This window comes from Fusarium keratoplasticum, chromosome 3 (assembly GCF_025433545.1).
Source record: "Fusarium keratoplasticum isolate Fu6.1 chromosome 3, whole genome shotgun sequence".
Classification (NCBI taxonomy): Eukaryota; Fungi; Ascomycota; class Sordariomycetes; order Hypocreales; family Nectriaceae; genus Fusarium; species Fusarium keratoplasticum.
Window position 1 is genome coordinate 554,676 of NC_070531.1, and position 19,022 is coordinate 573,697.

The 19,022-nt window shown below is 51.0% G+C and overlaps 9 protein-coding genes across 9 annotated transcripts; 5 read left to right on the forward strand and 4 right to left on the reverse strand.

The window, feature by feature from the left end:
• Positions 1-419: 419 nt before the first annotated feature.
• NCS57_00355000 (AA-permease domain-containing protein) lies at positions 420-2,350 on the forward strand (the record flags this gene model as incomplete). Its single annotated transcript, XM_053053540.1, has 4 exons — positions 420-952; positions 1,027-1,189; positions 1,257-1,825; positions 1,894-2,350. The coding sequence occupies 4 exons, from the start codon at positions 420-422 to the stop codon at positions 2,348-2,350; spliced, it is 1,722 nt and encodes a 573-aa protein (XP_052915700.1).
• A 400-nt stretch (positions 2,351-2,750) lies between these two features.
• NCS57_00355100 (DAO domain-containing protein) lies at positions 2,751-4,366 on the reverse strand (the record flags this gene model as incomplete). The annotated part of the gene is made up of 2 exons (XM_053053541.1): positions 2,751-3,686; positions 3,755-4,366. 2 exons carry the CDS (start codon positions 4,364-4,366, stop codon positions 2,751-2,753), a joined length of 1,548 nt encoding a protein of 515 aa, XP_052915701.1.
• Positions 4,367-6,664: 2,298 nt separating this feature from the next.
• NCS57_00355200 (C2H2-type domain-containing protein) lies at positions 6,665-7,582 on the reverse strand (the record flags this gene model as incomplete). Its single annotated transcript, XM_053053542.1, has 1 exon — positions 6,665-7,582. One exon carries the CDS (start codon positions 7,580-7,582, stop codon positions 6,665-6,667), a length of 918 nt encoding a protein of 305 aa, XP_052915702.1.
• Positions 7,583-7,811: 229 nt separating this feature from the next.
• On the forward strand, positions 7,812-8,987 carry NCS57_00355300 (uncharacterized protein; the record flags this gene model as incomplete). Its single annotated transcript, XM_053053543.1, has 1 exon — positions 7,812-8,987. One exon carries the CDS (start codon positions 7,812-7,814, stop codon positions 8,985-8,987), a length of 1,176 nt encoding a protein of 391 aa, XP_052915703.1.
• A 1,106-nt stretch (positions 8,988-10,093) lies between these two features.
• NCS57_00355400 (AAA domain-containing protein) lies at positions 10,094-12,429 on the forward strand (the record flags this gene model as incomplete). Its single annotated transcript, XM_053053544.1, has 2 exons — positions 10,094-11,501; positions 11,570-12,429. 2 exons carry the CDS (start codon positions 10,094-10,096, stop codon positions 12,427-12,429), a joined length of 2,268 nt encoding a protein of 755 aa, XP_052915704.1.
• Positions 12,430-12,548: 119 nt separating this feature from the next.
• Positions 12,549-13,016, reverse strand: NCS57_00355500 (putative gamma-glutamylcyclotransferase; the record flags this gene model as incomplete). The annotated part of the gene is made up of 1 exon (XM_053053545.1): positions 12,549-13,016. One exon carries the CDS (start codon positions 13,014-13,016, stop codon positions 12,549-12,551), a length of 468 nt encoding a protein of 155 aa, XP_052915705.1.
• Positions 13,017-13,424: 408 nt separating this feature from the next.
• Positions 13,425-14,659, reverse strand: NCS57_00355600 (uncharacterized protein; the record flags this gene model as incomplete). The annotated part of the gene is made up of 4 exons (XM_053053546.1): positions 13,425-13,577; positions 13,629-13,841; positions 13,893-14,439; positions 14,532-14,659. 4 exons carry the CDS (start codon positions 14,657-14,659, stop codon positions 13,425-13,427), a joined length of 1,041 nt encoding a protein of 346 aa, XP_052915706.1.
• Positions 14,660-15,379: 720 nt separating this feature from the next.
• Positions 15,380-16,612, forward strand: NCS57_00355700 (uncharacterized protein; the record flags this gene model as incomplete). The annotated part of the gene is made up of 2 exons (XM_053053547.1): positions 15,380-15,966; positions 16,018-16,612. The coding sequence occupies 2 exons, from the start codon at positions 15,380-15,382 to the stop codon at positions 16,610-16,612; spliced, it is 1,182 nt and encodes a 393-aa protein (XP_052915707.1).
• Positions 16,613-17,414: 802 nt separating this feature from the next.
• NCS57_00355800 (HET domain-containing protein) lies at positions 17,415-18,909 on the forward strand (the record flags this gene model as incomplete). Its single annotated transcript, XM_053053548.1, has 2 exons — positions 17,415-17,773; positions 17,832-18,909. 2 exons carry the CDS (start codon positions 17,415-17,417, stop codon positions 18,907-18,909), a joined length of 1,437 nt encoding a protein of 478 aa, XP_052915708.1.
• Between the last annotated feature and the right edge of the window lie 113 nt (positions 18,910-19,022).

The following is a 19,022-nucleotide window of genomic DNA, read 5'->3' on the forward strand; positions in this document are numbered from 1 at the left end:
CCTTGCAGAAGCTAGACGAAATGGGGAATAAACACATCCCTGACTCTTCGCGCCGATAAACATGACTCGCTACAAGGGCAGGTGACTCGCCGCGATATATCTTGCCAAGATAAGGATAAAGCGGCCCGGCGAATGGCAGTGGTTGGTTCGCCCCCGGATGTGTTTATCCCCTTTCTTGTCTAGCATTTCCGAGGGCTCCTTGAGCTATCACCACAATTCGCTCCGAACCCCGAGCCACGATTGGAATTTGCTGGAGATTTGTCGTGATAAAATAGAACCACCTTGAGGGGATCCGCATATTAAACGGCCGAGTTGCCCTTGCCGGTTTTTGAGTTATCCACATTCATAGTGACTTGCTTTCTTTGTCATTCCTTCTTCTTTGTGGAGACCTCGTCCAGGAGACACTCGTCTTGATCGGAATGTCATTATCCATGGAATCCGACTCTGCTACCCACCAGACCGGTGGAGCAACCAAGACAGGAAAAGATGATGCAAATATCAGTTTACGCCGCTCACCGAGCAACCCCATCGGCCAAAGCTTCACCGTTCCTGTCAGTTCCCAGCTCCAGCGCCGACTCAACAACCGGCAGATCCAGCTCTTTGCCATCGGCGGCACCATCGGCCAGGCCGTCTTTGTCTCGCTAGGCACGCCTCTCGCACAAGGTGGGCCGGGCAGCCTCTTGCTGGGATACATCATATACTCTCTCATCATGGGTATGGTGGTTAACTGCTCGGCCGAGATGGTCACTTTCATGCCTGTGCCAGGAGCTCTCATCCAGCACGCTGGCAAGTGGGTTGACGAGGCATTCGGTTTCATGGTTGGCTGGAACTATTTTTTCTGGTTCGCCCTCACGCTCCCGTTTGAGCTTGTCGGCGCGAGCCTGGTGATGGGTTTCTGGCGTGACGATATCCCAGTTGCCGCTGTCATCTGCGTCATGATAGTATTCTACACGTGGGTTGCCTCCGGGCCATATGTTACTTAGCCGTGGCCCGTAATTTTCCCTTCCTGATGCTAATGATTTGCAGCGTCCTGAACATCGTGGCTGTGAATTGGTTTGGCGAAGTCGAATTCTGGATGTCCCTGGGCAAAGTCCTTCTTCTTGTCTCCGTCTTCTTCTTCACATTTGTCACCATGGTGGGAGGAAACCCTCGACACGACGCATATGGCTTTCGGTATTGGAACAATCCGGTAAGAGAGAGAGATGGTGGCTTGTCTAACACTCAGTGGGATATTGGCTGATCACTGAAATGAGCAGGGCTCATTCCTCGAATACGGCGACACGGGCTCAGTCGGTAGATTCCGAGGCTTCCTAGCCTGCTTCTATAACGCGGCATTTGTCGTTGTCGGGCCTGAATCCATCTCCGCCATCGCCGGAGAGGCTAGGAACCCACGATACACAATCAAAAACGCCTTCAAGAGCATGTATCTCCGGTTCTTTCTCTTCTTCGTTGGATCGGCGCTCTGCATCGGCATCGTCATTGCCGCCAACGACCCAAAGCTGGTCGCCATCGTGGAAGGAACCTCTGATGCCGGGGACTCTGCTGCTGGGTCGCCATATGTCATCGCCGCCAGCAACCTAGGCATCTCAACATTCCCGAGTATGATCAACGCCCTACTCTTGACTAGCATTATCTCGGCCGGAAACAATTACGTCTTTGCTGCCTCTCGAGGCCTCTATGCCATGGCGGAGCGCGGATTTGCCCCCAAGTTCCTGCTCAAGGTCACCAAGAGCGGTGTGCCTCTCTACTGCCTCGGATTTACAATCATCTTCTGTGCTATTGCATTTTTGCAGCTCAGTAGTTCAACTGTTGAAGTATACAACTGGTATGTTGTCACAAATACTTACTACAAACAAGACGGGATACGGAACAACGACTAATCTGCCTTTATAGGCTCATTTCGCTCACAACTGCGGCTGGCCTCGTCACTTTCCTGACAATGACGATAACCTACATCTTCTTCTACAGGGCTCTCAAAGCTCAAGGTATTGACCGCAGAACCTTGCCGTACTGCGGTTGGGGCCAGCCTTACATGGCTTACGCCGCCACCGCACTCTTGGCCATAGTCATCCTCACTTTCGGCTACGAGACATTTATGCCCTGGAGCGTTTCCAGCTTCTTTATCAACTATACCTTTCTTCTTCTGGCGCTTTTGACATTTGGATTCTGGAAGATTGTCAAGGGAACCAAGTTTGTCAAGCCTCATGAGGCGGACCTGGTCTGGGATCGCCCGGAGATTGATGCCCATGAGGCGTCTATCATGGAGCCACAAATCGGCTTCTGGCGCGAGATAGGCGAGTTGTTCTGTCTGGGTAGGAAGGGCAAGGTTATGGATCATGCTTCTGGCTAAGGGGATGACCCTATTACGATGTACTCTTGGCTTTTACTACTTTAGTCACCAGTTGTTATTTCACTCCCGTTTCATTCTTAAACAAGACCAGGCTTGACCTGTAGTGGCCTGATGATTTAGAACACACTGCATCGATGAGTCCACGGCGATAACAGGGAGTCGGTGAGAACGAACGAGTGATCGAGCCAGGTTGGTTCAATGTAACAAAGTTGGCTCAAACCTCCGCTGCGATCATGATAGGGGTTCTACATAGGTCAGTCACGTCGATTTCGAGGAGGTATACCTTAATCTACACCGAATGTTTCCTAAATAATAAAAATTCTAGATACTTGTAAAGTTTATGAAATGGATTCTCGTCCTTGCAAGCTCTTATAATATTTGTCTAACCCCTTTCAATATCTTATAGACGGCTAACGGGTGACGCATCCTCCTTCTCAATCGCAGCCCCAACCGCTGTCCACTGAAGATAATCAAGTGCTGACGCCTCTGTCGCAAACTTCTTGTTGCGCAGTCTTTCCTCGGTAATCAAGTACTCCCGCGGAATGATCTCGGGAATCTCCAATCCAAGCACCATCCTCCCCAAGGCTTCGCCGCAAGTCAATCCATTCGTCATGCCATACTGGTTCCACCCGCCAGCGATCCATTCTCCTTTGCCTGGTCGTCCTGTAACGCTGGCGGGGAGGTTGCCCAAGAAGGGCAAGGTATCGCCAGTGGAAGCCATGATGCCGGTCCAGATGCCCTGGATTCGAGGCTGTTTGGGGACCCAGTTGTGGTTGAAGACCTGCGTCAGCTTGGTCTCAAGATCAACCTTGCCTTGTATGCTGATGACTGAGTCGTCAGATGCGATCATCTCCTCTGGGCGACGGTCTTCGCCGCCGATCCAGAATCCACCGTTGTTCCTGTTCTGCAGACCATAAACCCAGCCAATCCTTATCATTCCCGTCTTGGGATCGAACTTGGGCTCCTCCAGGAATGTCCAAGACATCTGGTCGCTCATGTCGGGCATCTTGTCTCCAACATGCTGCGCCGACATGGCCTCCCGCATTGGGAAGATCTTCCCTCGCAGACGAGGCAGCAGATGTCCAGTGTGTCCGTTGGTGCAATGGATAACGTGGGCTGCCTTCACAATGCCCCTCGGAGTTGTGATGATGTAATGGTACTTGGAATCTGCCTTGTCATCGTAGAGAATGGTGGTAACTGGAGTGTTGGTCTCGATGTTTAGTCGACTGGGGAACTGGTCCTGGAGGCGCTTAAAGACGCCGGTGATAAGGCGGTAGGGCCAGCATACGCCAGATGGGAATGAGAGTCCGCCATACGCGCCCTTGACGTTCCATTCCTGCGAGCAACAACCATTAGTATTGCTGCACAGAGTCGAGCACGTCGGTCATTTGATAGGGGTTTTACCTTTTCCATCTGCTCCTTGGTCAAGAACTTGAACAGCCCTCTCTCCTCCGGCATGTGCTCTTCATAGAACTTTGCATCCTTCTGGCCCTGGATCCAGGACCCTTGGTCCATGAATGCGACCATCTTGGTCACCCTCCGGGCGGCGGCATCCTTACGAAGCTGGTCATCGTACGAGCCGGCGAGCTTATGCATCTCCTCCAGGGTGTGGTTGGCCAGCCTGAAAACCTTCACAGCAACCTCGATCCCAAAGTCCTGGGCAAGCTGCACAAAGCGGCTGGGGTAGGGCTTGACTAGCTGACCTCCGTTGCGGCCGGTAGCACCGCTGCAGAGGCCACGAGCCTCGAGAACCGTGACTGAGGATTGGGCTGGGGATGAGTTCTCCAGCAGAGATTTGACGACGCCGCACCCAGCAACTCCTGAGCCGATAACAACGTAGTCGGAAAACTGGGGTAGGGCCTCGGATTGGATGCGTCCGACGTCGGGGTGAAAGGGGACTTGCCATGACGAGATGGTGCTGCTGGACTGCGGAAGACCCGGATCCGCCTCAATCTGGGCGACGATGGTACGGCCCATGGGGGTCTGCAGCCATCGGGTGGCCCTGGCGTTGTCCATGGTCTCAGGGGAAGTCATTGGTTTATCAGGTGTGGACACGAGGCAAAGAGCGAAATAAAAGGTGATAGATAGTACCTGCTGGCTGCTTAATGGAGAGAGTTACAAGGATGTGGAGGAGCTATGATTAGGCACTGCAACTGATGGCTACTATTAGTATTAGAGGAACTGGTTCCATCTCCTGAGTGTGGTGGGACGGCATCATGTCCCGCTGAGTCATGAGTAGAGTTCGCAAGCGAGAAAAGCCGGCGCCATGACACCAGGCAAAGTAATCCGAGTGCACATGACTCCCTAGCATCGGCGAGATTGTGAGGGGTTCTCGTCCCGATGATAAGAGTTCGCGCCGAAGTGCCCCAACCGAGGCCCGTAATTACTAACGTTAGTGCACCCCCGCCAGAAGCTTGCGTGTCGACGGCGGCAGCGGCAGCATGGGTGATCATAGACGACGTTGCGAGATCAACTCTTGCGTGCTGCGTATGATACTCTGGGGTAGGAATGAAAAAGTAGGAATCCAACCTCTTTCTTTGCTCCTTAGCGAGCGGACACTTTCTGCAGATATTAATACAGCTATTCTTAGACTATGAGACCCTCTAGGTTAGTAATTACAATATTTATTTTTAGAGTTATCATTAAGATTAAATTACTGCGCTTGCTAAGAGGCCTATTAACAGAGTCAGGTTATTAGATCTTTAACTTCTCTTTATGATTAAAAAACAAACATCTTTCGGTAATTATCTATCTTTATTCCAACTAGGCTGTGATGAAACTAGAGTGGCTACCTGCTCTAGTGATATAGCTCCCCTCACGACTAACCATTACGGAAAACTCAGAGTTAAGTTTCAACCTCGTCCCAGCTTACTCTCACAGAGCTCAGGTAGGCGTGCGCAGCCGGGCATACTCCTGACATTTCCTAGTTTCGTCGTGAGTATTGGTTTGGAAGAGGCCCCGGCGGCCGTGGAAAAGGATCAATAATTGAGGAGTCGTGGCCTGGCCTGGACAAGTCAGGGGCCTCAGGGTAACCAGTGGTGTTCGGGTAATGAGCACTACCAGTCTGACCGGAACTGCCACCATAAGTAGAAGTAGTGGTTCCTTGGTATTGAAAGTGCAGGGGAGGAAGGTAGGGGTCGGCCTGGTAGGGACTCTCGGTCCGGCCATGTTCCTGGTGCAGCCGATGCGTCTCAGAGTCACGGTATGCAACTATAAGCGAGTTAGACATCTCATTAAGCCCACAATAGGAAATCCATAGTATGTTTACCTCCAATTAACCTCTGTGCACGCCGTTCCGCCTCCCAGCGTGCCGAGTCTGCCTTCAAGTCTTCGATCATGGCCTGACAACTCCGTCAGCTTATTCATTCTAACCTTGTAGACTGAAGGGATATCTCTCACTGTGGTTAGATTTCGAAAGGACGTGATAGAGTATCCTTGCACAAGTGAACCTGTTTGGGGATCTTGTGAAGTTGGGTAAACGTCAACATCAGCTACATTATCCTAGAAGAATCATGGGGCTTGAAGGAATGCCGCCATCCATTGCCCTGATTTGATCGCCTCCATTCAAACTCACCTTGTGAAGGTCAGGCCGCATAAGTGCGTCGTTTCCCAGGTAGTGACATATGTCAGCCGTGATAACCTCTCGATCTATACCGTCGCGGGGTACAAAATACTTGTTCTGTTTGTCGTAACCCGAGAGAATTCCCTTCTGTATGTGAATAGAAGGATCTCTAGAATCAACCAGGAAGTCACGGAGTGATGAGGACCAAGTCTGGTCCTCCCTTGGTTCTTCTTGGATCTCATTTGTATCAGAGTGATCAGATTCCACATTAATAGAGTCTGAATCGGAATTCCCTTCGTCTTCAGGATCAGAATCCCCGTTTGTTTCTAATTCAGGTAAAGCAAATAGAGCCAGCTGCTCCTGGTGTCTGCCGACATGGCTTTGGTATTGTCGAGCTGAGTTCAGGTTCACACCACAAATGGGACAAGAAATCCCGGAACGAATGTCCAAGGGCTTCTCGCTGAGACTTATCATAGCAGCTATTTCTTGTGCTGTTCCTGCTCCTGCGTGGCTCTGGGACACATGACGCATACATTCTGAGTTCGAAGGAAAGGTCAGGTGGCAGGAAAATGGACATGGGTATATCTTCCAGTGATTTTGCTTCACGTGGTCCATCCATTAATGCCGGCGGGAAAATTCCTTTTCTGGTGTCATGCAGTCCTTGTCTAGGCACGTGTATGGACGTAGATCCCCATACACATGCTTTCTTACAAGTCGGTTAGCTCAGAACAGCTCAAAGGTAACCAATTAACTTACTTCCAGGAAGGCCTATCTGTCACGGAAATCATCATGTAGCAGAAAGGACACTCAAATGGACCTTTGGAGGCTTCTGTAGGTAGTGATGGGACGCGGCGTTGCTCGACATCCGCCGTAGATGTTGCATACGACGTCTGGGAGAGTCCAGCATCGGAGCAGCTGTCTTCAAGAACAGGCAACCGAAAAACTTGGCTCGCGCCAAGTTTATCCTTGAGGTGCTCCGGTAGCGATGATGCAATTGTCTCTGCATCTCCGAGGTACTGATAGTCAAGACCGTGTGAGAGCTTCATGCGATGAGCCTCTCTGTACTTGAAGAAGTGGCGGCGTCGACTTATGGCCTTGCCCAATCTTTCTGCAAGTCCTGGGTCAATTGATTTGAACTTTGAATAGACATGCTCAATGTCGAATCGCTCATAGTGCGATGTGTCTATCGCATGTGATGCGACGAAGCGATCGTGAGGCGCGGGATGTCGGATGGCCACGCTCAGGCGCATAAGACAGTTGACGACGTCGGCGAAGTCGGCAGAAATCTGCTCGAGCTCTGTATCGACTGAGCCGCTGTCCTCGGCATCTTGATTCAAGAAAACACCTCCGTCACTGCCGATCTGGTCCCAAGACGATTCCTCCCCAGTGAGAATGGCAATGGCGTCTTCGAGGAGTCCGTTTAGGTCGCGAAGGAGGTTTATGACTTGGTTTCGGATATTCGAAGAGTCTCGGAGGCGGTGATCGAGCGAGCTCGATCCTGTGCGATGAGCCCCGATATTACCAGACCATACTTTGAACCTTGACTGCTCATCTCTGACGCCTCGGTCAAAAGTTACCGATAAATTGAGGGTGCTTGTTTCGGAGGCGTCGACGGCGTTAGCAAAGAGGCCAAGACAGCGTGTGACGTGACGGGCGATGCTCTCGTGCATTATAGAGCGCTTATGGGCGAAGCAAGTAATACTCGGTAGAACATTCAGTTCCGGGGAGGTATAAAGACGCAATGAGGCTTCCCCTCTACCGAAAGAGGTCAGCTGCTTACGTGTTGAGCCGAATGTGCAGATTTCCCCGCTCCAGCTGAGGCCTGCCATGCCCAGCCTCACTTTGAGGACCTCACCTCTCCTTCTCACTCCGAAGGCCACTTTGGACACGGTTTCCATCATGTCTGGCTTCGAAATCGCAGGCATTATTCTTGGCTCAATACCTCTTGTCATTTCCACGCTCGAGAACTACGGCGCAGGCCTCTCCACGCTGCAGAGATGGCGTAGGTATCAGCGCGAACTGCAAAGCTTGATCCGTAACCTGGAGACCGAGAGGATCAAGCTGCAGAACGTTTTCGAAAAGCTCCTCATTGGCCTAGTTCCACATTCTAGAATTGAAGCCCTGATCAATAATCCGATAGGAGACCTTTGGAGGGAAGAAGAAACTTTGCGCAAGATCCAGTTCCGGCTTAGTAAAGGTTTCAAGATGTTTGAAGCGACGATGAGCAACCTCAAGACAACAATCGACGATATGGCCAGGAGGATAGATTCCCAACGGGGTGGAATAGTTTCAGAGTTTAAGCGGGCCGTCTTCACACTGCATCGTTCACAATACGCGGACCTCATCTCTGAAATTAAAGACAGCATCTCCAACCTCGAGAACCTCACAGATCGCAACATGGAGCTTGAACCCGCAAGGAGAGGGCGGTCTCGCGGAAAGATTTTTGTTCTACTCCGGACCATGTCAGAGAGTCTCTACCGTGCTTTGGGAACCAGTCTCAACTGTGCCTGTGGACACAGCATTGGTCTTGGACTGGAAAGCCGAACAACAGTGGTTTTCCCCCCTGGTGATGAAGACAGGCTCATGAGTTCCACAACGTTCAAAATCGCCTTTTCCTACTCTGAGAACGCCCAAAACGCGACGATTTGGGAAGAAATCTGGGTCAAACCTAACGTGGTAGCTGCGAGAGCAACGTTTTCACCCGGTTTGCCCGATCCTTCTGCTCGCTCCAACATTCACCAAGGCAAGAAAAGTGTCCAGTTTGCTAGCTCAGCAGGGGGATCATCATCTACAACCCTACTTGTCCAAACACAGAGCAGCATGGCAGCCATGAGCCTAAACATGCCCGGGCCATGCGGGACGTCAGGCATGGGTCTTCCGGTCATGGGGCATCTCAGCCTCTGCGAAAGGATCAAAGTTAGTGGAAAGCAGACCGGTATTGGCTCTTATGGAACAATTCTCGACAACTTAGCACTTGGAGCGAAGGAGTCTTCTCTTTCTCCCATCCACTTTTCAGACTACTCAGATGAGCCCTGCCACTCAGTCATCTCACTAAGGGAGATCCTCGAACAATAAGACGACTCAATTCACTTGCCCTATAGAGACCGTCTGCACCTCGCTATGGTGGCCTCATCAAGTATTCTGCAGCTCCATGGCAATCCATGGTTGCCAGATACCCTCACCAGCAGCGATATCTTCTTCCTAAAGAAGCAGGACTACCTCATCTATTCGAGACCCTTTCTCATGAGAGGCAATAATGCAGCTGCAGGGAAAGGCCGAGAAGCTTCACCACCATTCTGCAACCCAGCTCTATGGTCTTTAGGGGTGCTCTTAATAGAGCTCATTCTAGGAAGAACTCTTGCATCATTTACGACCCAAGAGGAATCCAGCCCTCTCATCAACTACTCCACCGCGCACCGGCTTTTGGGCGAGATTCGGATGGCCAGTTCCAACTATGGAACCGCAGTCACACGTTGCTTAGGAGGAGAGTTGCACAACAATAGTTACTGTTCAGGGAGTGAGGACTTTTGCCAAGAGGTGTACTCGGGTGTCGCTGCTCTGCTGGAGAAAGACTTGGAGAATTCATAAGAGTTGTTCTAGGGACTACCACACGAAGGTAAAGGGTCCAATAGAGTGGTTAAGTATCTATTCGGTGCGCTTGAGTACCTGCCATGGCGGTTTGAACCGGGTTTATGATGAACAACAACGAATATAAAAACCAACATGAGTCAACAGCAAATATGATGGTAATATATCACGGCATATACATTATTAGCCTTTTGCGCCTCAACCATAGAGGGCTAACTTGTGCAGAGGGGAACCTTGAGTTCAAGATTTGACCAAAGGCATAGACCCAAGGAAACATGCCTCTATCTGCAAGCTCATATCGCCGTACTGAAATCTCCCGACGACGGCTAGGGAACAAAGTTTTCCGTCTTTTCAGTACTCAAATCTCGCATGTTCTAGTTTGTGAGGTGCAGTCCGCCAATCAGGACTGAGACAGTGAGAACAAACCAGGCAACCAGCTAGGCATCCATCAGCAGACCCGCAATAACTCATTGCTCCCGGGATTCATTTCATAAGCACAGTTCTTCATTTTTGTTTTATAAAAAGTCCCCCGTCGCATCACCCTGTCATTGTAAACAGTTTCCTTCCATTCTCATCATTGTCCAAGCTTCACCATGAGTGTCAACAATCAACTCCCAGAGTGGTTTCTCAACCGCAACATCACCTTGACAGCAAACCTCGATGAGATACATACTAAAATCGAGATTGTTGACACCGCCGGAGCGAAAGATATAAAGCCTCTGAATAAAGCTGGCAACGACCAAGCCGAAAAACAGCCTCAAGGCCCTACGAAATGCCAGGTATCCTCTGATACCTTCTCCATGTTACGCGACATCCTGGCGTCAGCCTTTGCCCGAAACTCCGAGGGTCGCTTAGACCCAAAACAGTCCTTTGTCATCCTCGAGGGTGGGCCTAAGGCGGCGCCTATCGACTTTCTCGACGAACTCGTCAAGGCCCTGGCAAAAGAGATCGGCACGTCCCTGATATCGTATGATTACGAAGATCTCGAAGACTTGGCCCTCGAGTTTAGTCTACAAAGCCCCGCTGACCCTTCGAAAAGCAAACCTGATAAGAGAATGGACAAGAAGATGGATTGGGATCCTCCCATGGCTAAGCACTGGTTCTCTTCATCTTCCGAATTTGACACCGACGCGAAGAAAGAAGTCTGGGAGAGAACGCAAAGGAGCTACTCAACGATCCTTGACGCTGTTTCAAATAATCAAGCCGCAGTCGTCCCGGAAAATGGAGACGCAACAGAAACAACACGAGATGAACAACCTGACTCGACTGGCCCAGTTTTAGTCCACATCCGCGAAGCCGCAACCATGTTGGCCTTGGGAAACGGGTACCGTTTTCTAGGTCGATTATGCGATTGCATCCAACAGCGACGAGAAAAAGGCCAGACCATTGCGGTTGTCCTGACCATCCCAGCACAGAACGTGCTAGACTGCTTGTGCCAGCAGTGTGTCGACGGGGATCACATCAACTGGAAGCCTGTTTATAACAACACTTGCGCGACCATGCTTTCCAATCACTTTGTAAACCCGATCAATGTCGGCTCGATCAACTTCAAACACACGGATTACATGGCTTCGGTAAACATTCGCAGACTGAAGCGCACCTTGAGACAGACCATGTCCCATGTGTTTGACCCTAAGATTCTTCATCCACACGCGGACTGGAAGCAGCTGGTGTGCAAAGAACCTGGGCAATGCTTTGGTGATGAACAATGGATCTGGGAGAAGATTCATGGAGCATTCCTACAATTACACGGTCGCTCTTTTGGCAAAGAGAAACTAGAAGCAGCCGATATCCTGGTTGTACTATCAAGATTAGGTCTTCACAAGCATGAGAAGCCAGTGAAGAAGATCAACCCAGCGCCCCCGGAAGGCGTTGGGGGGGACCTTGACAGCGAGGAGCCAGTCAAGGATATAAAACAGACCTGGAAGGACAAGATGACAGCCCTTCGCCAAGATTGTAACCCGGCGGAGCAGAATCTGGTGGATTGCGTCATTAATCCGGGTAAGTCACAAATCAAGGCAAAGGCCTTCGGCTTGGTACGCCTCATCTCTAACCTTGGTGGCTTCAAGACGATATCCGGTCGAGTTATTCACAAGTAATCATCGACAACGAGCTCAAGGAGACAGTCTTGCATCTGGTATCCTCAGCATATCTTGCGCCCTCGACGCCTTCCACCTCGCTCCTCAGTCAGGCTCGTATCAAGGGCATACTCCTCTACGGGCCTCCAGGAACGGGAAAGACGCATCTAACGCGATCAATCGCCAAAGAGTCTGGAGCATCCATGCTTTGCGTTGACGGCGCCACCTTACTGTCCAAATACGTCGGCGAGATTGAAAAGAACATCAAGGCAGCATTCACCTTGGCCTCGAAACTGTATCCTTGTGTCCTCTTCATTGACGAAGTGGACTCTCTATTCTACGATCGTGGAATGGCCAGAAGAACTTGGGAGCGTGGCACAGTGACGCAATTTCTCTCACAGATGGATGGGCTAGCACAGAACGACAAAGCGCCGTGTGTTATTGTTGCTACGAATCGCCCTGATACACTAGACAAGGCTTTCTTGCGTCGACTACCACAGAAGATCCCGATCGGTCTTCCTGATACGAAATCGCGCTCCAAGATACTCGGGGTGCTTCTCGAAGGCGAAGAGCTGGAGCCTTTGGTCGAGATTGACTCTTTGGCTCGGGAGACAGAGGGGTACTCGGGATCTGACTTGCGCAGTCTGTGTGCAGAGGCGGCACTCGTCTGGGCTATTGAGAACAGTAAGAAAAGAGATAAGAATGGCTCATCTGATGAACCGGACAAGATGCGTCTTGGGCTCACGCACTTTGCCAAGGCCCTTCAGAGGATCCAGCCGAGCGTTTCGAAGAAGGACCTGTTGGAGCTTGAGTCCTTTACAAAGAGATTCAATCCACAAGCAGTTCGATAAGGTCGTTTTGGCGCGTTCACATTTTCTAGATTGAGCAGTTGTCGAATAGAGAAGGCTGTTTTCTTCAAACGTAGCTGGAATTTCCTTCCCATCCATGAGCTAGGTGGTTTTTTGGCGCCTCAATCTTCCCCGACCAGTTCCATCCCATCGAAAAGATCGATCCAGTCCTCCAGCCTTTCTTTGACAAAAGCCTCCAGATCCCAAGGCTCCGTCGAGACATCGGCCATATTCCCATCCCAGACATACATATCCCCGTCGACTGTTCTCCCATCCTCCAGCTCCACAGTCACGGCCGTGACCTTGTAGGTCTCACCCTCAAAGTCGTCCAGCTTCTTGCGTTGGGATGTCGTTTCCAGTATCAGCAGATATCCGTCCACCGTTGAGCTTTCATCGGTGCGCTTGACAACAGCTGGGTAGTCGCGATTCTTGACTGCGTATCGTGCGTAGCCGTAGACCTTGGCGGGGCGAGCAAGACGGGCCACGGTACTGGTATTGGATGCATCGCCAGTCAGGGCCCAGGCCAAGAGAGGAAGGGCTCTCAAGGTTCCGTAAACGAAGAGCGGTCTTGATGTTGGCTGATTGTTCATTTTTGCTGGTAATGAAAATGATGCTTGCTTGTCTGTAGTTTGTGGCTGATTGATGCTGCTCTTCAGAAATTCTCCCAGTGTAAAAACTCGGCAGAGCAATGACGGTGATTCAGAGAAAGACAGCCGCGAAGTTGTTGTTGCTTGTTGCGGTGAAAAGTAAACAAACGAGGATGAATCACTTCAGGCAGGATGCATCTTATCACAACCAGCAAACTTTGATCCGCAAACCCAACTTGTGAGCAGAGTAGAAAGTCAAAGTCAAATAAACCTTGGGCAGTATTGCAAACAGTTTTCGCAAAATGGTTCTTTGTATTTTTTTCACCTGTAGACGAGCAGTATACGAGCACCAAGTCTTCGTGATGTCAATCAACACCTAAGCACGCACTACTCAGTGAGCCATTCATCAACCTACTCTCCGCTGGGAGGATCCAGAACTGCAGAGAGGGGTTGCGGCACACCAAATTCTGGGGTTTGGCCAGGCTTGAAAGTGACCAGCTGAGCCAGGGTAAATCTGTCCCCACCGCAGGAGCCCCGCGAGTTGCTGGTTGCGTGGAACGCGTTCTAAAAAGCTGTTAGCTGGGTCATTACACTTCCGGGTCCTGAACAACCAACCCAGATTTGCCTTCCATCGGGCGATGTGAAGAAGCAATTATGTCCGGTGCCGTAGTTTCCATTGGCTTGGGAGAAGACGGGGCCAATCTTGTCCCATGATGAAGCCTTCAAGGGATCTCCTCCGTTATAATGCAGGAGCCCAAGAGCATAGTTGGGTGTCCCGCAGTACGATCCAGAGTAAGAAAGCCAGATCTCTCCATTGTGGTAAAGAGGCTGTCCTATCAGCACACGTTTTCCTCATCGTCTTGAACCAGAATAACTCACATGAGGAGCCTCGTTCACAGCAGTGATAGAGTTAGGGTTCGAGTTGGTCGTGTTCATCTCCCAAGGCTGGTCTGGAACTGAGATGACATGCCAGCCGTCAACCGTCCAATTCTCAGTATCGAGACGAGTAATGGCGATAGATTGCAACAGGTCTTTGTTAATAATGCTCAGAACGTGGAAACGCCCCTTGCCAGGGATCTCCAAATACGTTCCATCAATGCTGAAAGCAAAGTTGCCATCTGCTTGGCCCTGCGAGCCTTTTGGAGGAACGAGATCCGCCAGGTGCTCGTATTCGCAGTCTGAAGGACCTGCGGCATCGCAGCCTTTCAGAACTCGAGTCTCGCAGCTATCGCAGCACGGCAGGTCTGCATTACAGCTGGAGTAAAACATATACCAGATGTCATCAATTCGATGAATCTCAGGTGCCCACATGTTTGCGCTGCGGGTTCTGTTGGTGTCGGTCCATATCGTCTTTGTTTCTCCGTTGATGAGATCCCCAAGCTTTTTGGCTTTTGTGATCTCAATGTGGTTATACGTCGTATATGTTCTAAGAAGCATTAATATCGCATCTCTACACAATTGCAAAGAATTGCCTTCCACGCATCATGTTGCCGCTGGACAGGGAAGAATCGCACTTACAGGTGATAATATCCATCGGCATATACCACAGAGGGATCAGGTCCAGGCTTTCGGATAGGGTTCTGGAAAGCTTGAACTCCCGCCGTGAAAAAAGAGCACCAAAGTGCAAGATTTGTAATCGACTTCATCTTTTGCAAGCTTGGGGATGCTAAAGAGTCCCTGGCCAACTTAGTCTTAGTACTTGCGGACGTGGCTTGCGGATATATAGCTAACCCCAGGTTTGCAACCAACTCCTTCCTCTGCAGACATTGGCGGGGTTAACAATCTGACCACTTGAGGTTCGGTTCCTGTTCTCCCGAGTGGTGCGGTTGAAGCTATTCACCGTTCGAGTAACTGTTCCGCTCTATATCCCTCTAACCTTGTTGATATCGACTGACGTCGATCCCTATAAACCCCTCCGACCGAGCCCTATTTGGCCACTCACAGCCCGTCTCCAGACGTTTCCATAGCCTCTCCTCAAGATTGATTGGAGCGCTTGTTTCAACTCCATCTCCGCATCACGCGGGGCCCCGCACTACTACGAAGGTTTACCAGGATATCAGGTGTTTTCCCGGGGGAGCTTCCAGAAGAAGGGGGGTTACATCTGAATGCGGAAACGCGGAACTAGGGAGTCGACGTCATTTATTTACCGCACCATTGGCGTGTTGGCGCTAGAGGAACAAGCTCCGTGGTTGCGTCGGTAGACGGCAGATGCGGAGGTGTCAGGGGTATGGCATCACGAGGTTTCTCGTGTTATTAACTTGCCGAGGCCGGAAGGCGACATATTTATTTACTATAAGTAGCACAACAAGGCATAGACATCAAACACGCCAGGACACACAACACCATCGTTGAGTCCCTCTTCTAAGATGCTTGTCAAGTCCCTATTCCTGGGAGGCCTTCTCAGCCTCCCTGCTGTTTTCGCTGCTCCGGCCGCCGCCCCAAACTCCCTTGACAATGCGCCGCCCACTCTCGCGAAGCGTGCGCTCCCAACTTCGACCTTTTCCAACAAGGTCATCTTTTCACCTCCCTCCAATGCCGGCTGGACGGATCCTCGCGTTCTCTACGCCCGTGCCATCCAGCTCTCAGATGGCTCCCTTCTGTCCACCTGGGAAAACTACTCCCCTGAGCCACCTCTGGTCTACTTTCCCATTTTCAAGTCCACTGATGGAGGTGTCAGTTGGACTCAGATTGGAAAGATCGAGGACCAGGTCAACGGCTGGGGCTTGAGATACCAGCCTGACCTGTACGAGCTGCCTCGTGCCATTGGCAAGTTCCCTAAGGGTACTATTATCGGCTCCGGCAACAGTATCCCTACGGATCTTAGCAAGACTAAAATTGATGTCTACGCTAGCACTGATGGTGGCAAGACTTGGAAGTTTGTGAGCTCTATCGCTGAGGGAGGCGAGGCTCGACCCAACAATGGACTCACCCCCGTGTGGGAGCCCTACATGATGTATGTGCACTAATCATCACCCTCAAGATTTTGATACTAACAATGTGCCAGGGTTTACAAGGATCAGCTCGTCTGCTACTATTCTGACCAGCGAGACCCCAAGTATGGCCAGAAGCTCGTCCACCAGACCACTAAGGACCTCCTCTCGTGGTCCGCGCTTGTTAACGATGTGGTCGACGACAACAACTATTCTGCCCGCCCCGGAATGCCTCAGCTCGCACTCCTGCCCAACGGCCAGTATATCTACGTTTACGAAGTCTGCGGCACCGACGGCTGCCGTGTCCACTACCGCCTGTCATCTGATCCCCTCAACATCCTCAGTGCACCAGGTCACTCCCTCGTCTCCGACAAGGGTACCCGTCCCGTGAGCTCGCCCACTGTCGTCTGGAGCAAGGTTGGTGGACCCAATGGTAGCATCATCGTCAGCTCTGGAAGTCAGTCTGCCATTTTTGTGAACAAGAACCTTGGTGCCGATGGATCGTGGGTCGAGTATGCCACGCCTCAGCCTAATGCGTACACGAGGAGCTTGATGACTTTTCATGAAGATGATAACTACTTGCTGATTATCGGAGGAGGAAGACTTCCCCCTAGTAGCACCAACACGGTCAGCCTCAGCGTTGTCAAGCTGACTGATCTTGGAGTTTAGGTAGTTGAGTCGCGTTAGGCAGGCTGACTGCAGGTGGGCTGGTATGAGAAAATCAATGCAAGGCTCTTGAACAATCCATTGGCTATTTTTTGCTCAACACCTGCACGTGATGGATCCAACCCCTCTCTGCCTATAGTAATATTTTTCAACCTTGCATCGTCGGGATGACGGCTAACTTGTCTCGATTGCCAATATGTCCTCGACAGCACTATGCCAATGGTGCGCTCAGATACCCTTCCATGATTTACCTTCCGGTGCCGGGGAAACGGCATGGTACGATCTAGGCACCGGCTCTTGGGTCAAGAAAAGCTCGTGTCCTCTCTGTCAACTCCTTGTCGAGGCTCACTACCAACAAGATGCGGATGTGCTTGATGAGGAATCCATCGGCCTGAGATGGGGGGAAGGAGTTGGAGTCGGCTTCGCCTTCAGGCTGCTGAGCGCTGGCCAAGATGTCTGGATCAGCTTTAGCCTTCTGGAATCGACGAATAATACAGCCCGTGAGATGAGGGCCGTGCATCCCCGAAGATGCCTTCTTAGGCCGACAACAGCGTCCCTCATCGATACCTCGAGGGTCTTGGGCTGGATACGTTCCTGTGAACAGGAACATGGAGATCATTGTCAGCTTTCAACACAAGTGCCGTTTGCCGAGGCATTTCGCGGCCTACCCTTCATCCGCTTAATCGATGTCCGAGCCGCTTGTCTAGTCGAAATACAGCACCTTTATAAATACACAGCTTTGAGCTATGTATGGGGTGCTGTAGCCAATTTTAGGCTCACCAAGGCGAACAGGTCAGTACTGCTCATGCCAGGGTCTCTCAACAAGGTCTCAGATCGGCTTCCAGCAACAATCCGCAATGCGATAGCTGTCGTTCAACGTCTCGGATGTCGATATCTCTGGGTCGATGCCTTATGTCTAATTCAGAACGATGCCGATGACCTGGATCAGGGTGTGGGCGCAATGGATCTGATTTACGAGCGAGCCTGGCTCACCATTGTGGCGGCTTGCGGCCATGACGCCAATGCTCGTCTTCCTGGTGTCCAGGAAGGCACCAGGAACCCTTCAATAAACACCCGTCATGTGATGCCTGGTATCGCGATGGGTGTTGTGGTTGGTCTAGATGATCGTCTGGGCCGTTCTATGTACGACACTAGAGGATGGACGTATGGTTCCTTATTCCCCTTTGCTCGATTAAGGACTTCGTCATCTAATGTCTTATAGATTCCAAGAGCGAATGCTGTCACGGAGAGCCATATACTTTGTAGATGACAAACTTTTCTACCGCTGTCGAAGAACCGTCCACGCCGAACACTTGATAGACCTCTCTAACGCACCCCAACCAACTCTGCGGACAGTCTCGCAGCTTCTTTTAAAGACCGTATTGATGCATAACCCTGTTGATGACTATTCTTTGATACTACGGTTCTACAGCATACGGATCTTGACCAACCAGAGCGATGCTCCTCGAGCCATGGCGGGTATCATTCAACGATTCTCCGTCGCCATGGGATGCCGATTCCTGGAGGGACTTCCGACCGCCACCTTTGATTTATTCATCCTCCTCCGCTCTTTACGTGGTAGTTTACGTCGCCGCCCCGCATTTCCAAGCTATTCATGGACAGGCTGGTCCGGCTTCTCGGCATCATGTCCACGCGGGGTCTCTCCTATCTATAATGACACGCTCAGGGATAAAACATGGATCATCTGGTATAAGAGAAGTCCCTCCGCGACTGTCAGTCTAGTCTGGGACCCTTCTTTCGAGCCATCCTTTCCTCTTCACGATGAGACATTTGCGGGATATCGGGAAAGACGACCATTTAGTCATGGACGATATACCCCAGCAGGCTTGGACACGAGCCGCACGGCACCCTCAGAGACTATTTCATTCTCCCGGGGCGTACCACCGTACCATATCCTCCAGTTCTGGACCATATCGACGTTCTACACGATCTCCGACATGGACGTATTCAACGCAACCGGTGACCTTGTAGACTCTAACGGTGAGAGATGTGGTTTTGTCTGGCTCGATGGATTTGAGGAGACGACATATTTTGAATCACAGACACATTTTGAGGTTATTCTGTTGTCCGAGCCACAGTTTGTGGTGCGTCAAGAACTCGAGAGCTGCTCCACGTCTTCTTATCCCAAGGTGAACGGGGAGTGGAACTGTTTCAATGTACTGCTGTTGGAGTGGCAAGGTGGTCTGGCTGAGCGACGAGGCTTTGGCTACCTAATTCAAGAAGCCATTGGCAATAGTCTTGCTCCCGGTCCTATGTGGAAAGAAATCTTGTTGGCATGAACGCAAGGGCCTATCCTCCTGACTGTCATATTCTCATTACCAAGACGGTTCTCAAAGAAATGAACTCGTTATTATATATACATAAGAATGAGCCCCAATCAACGGATGAGAAT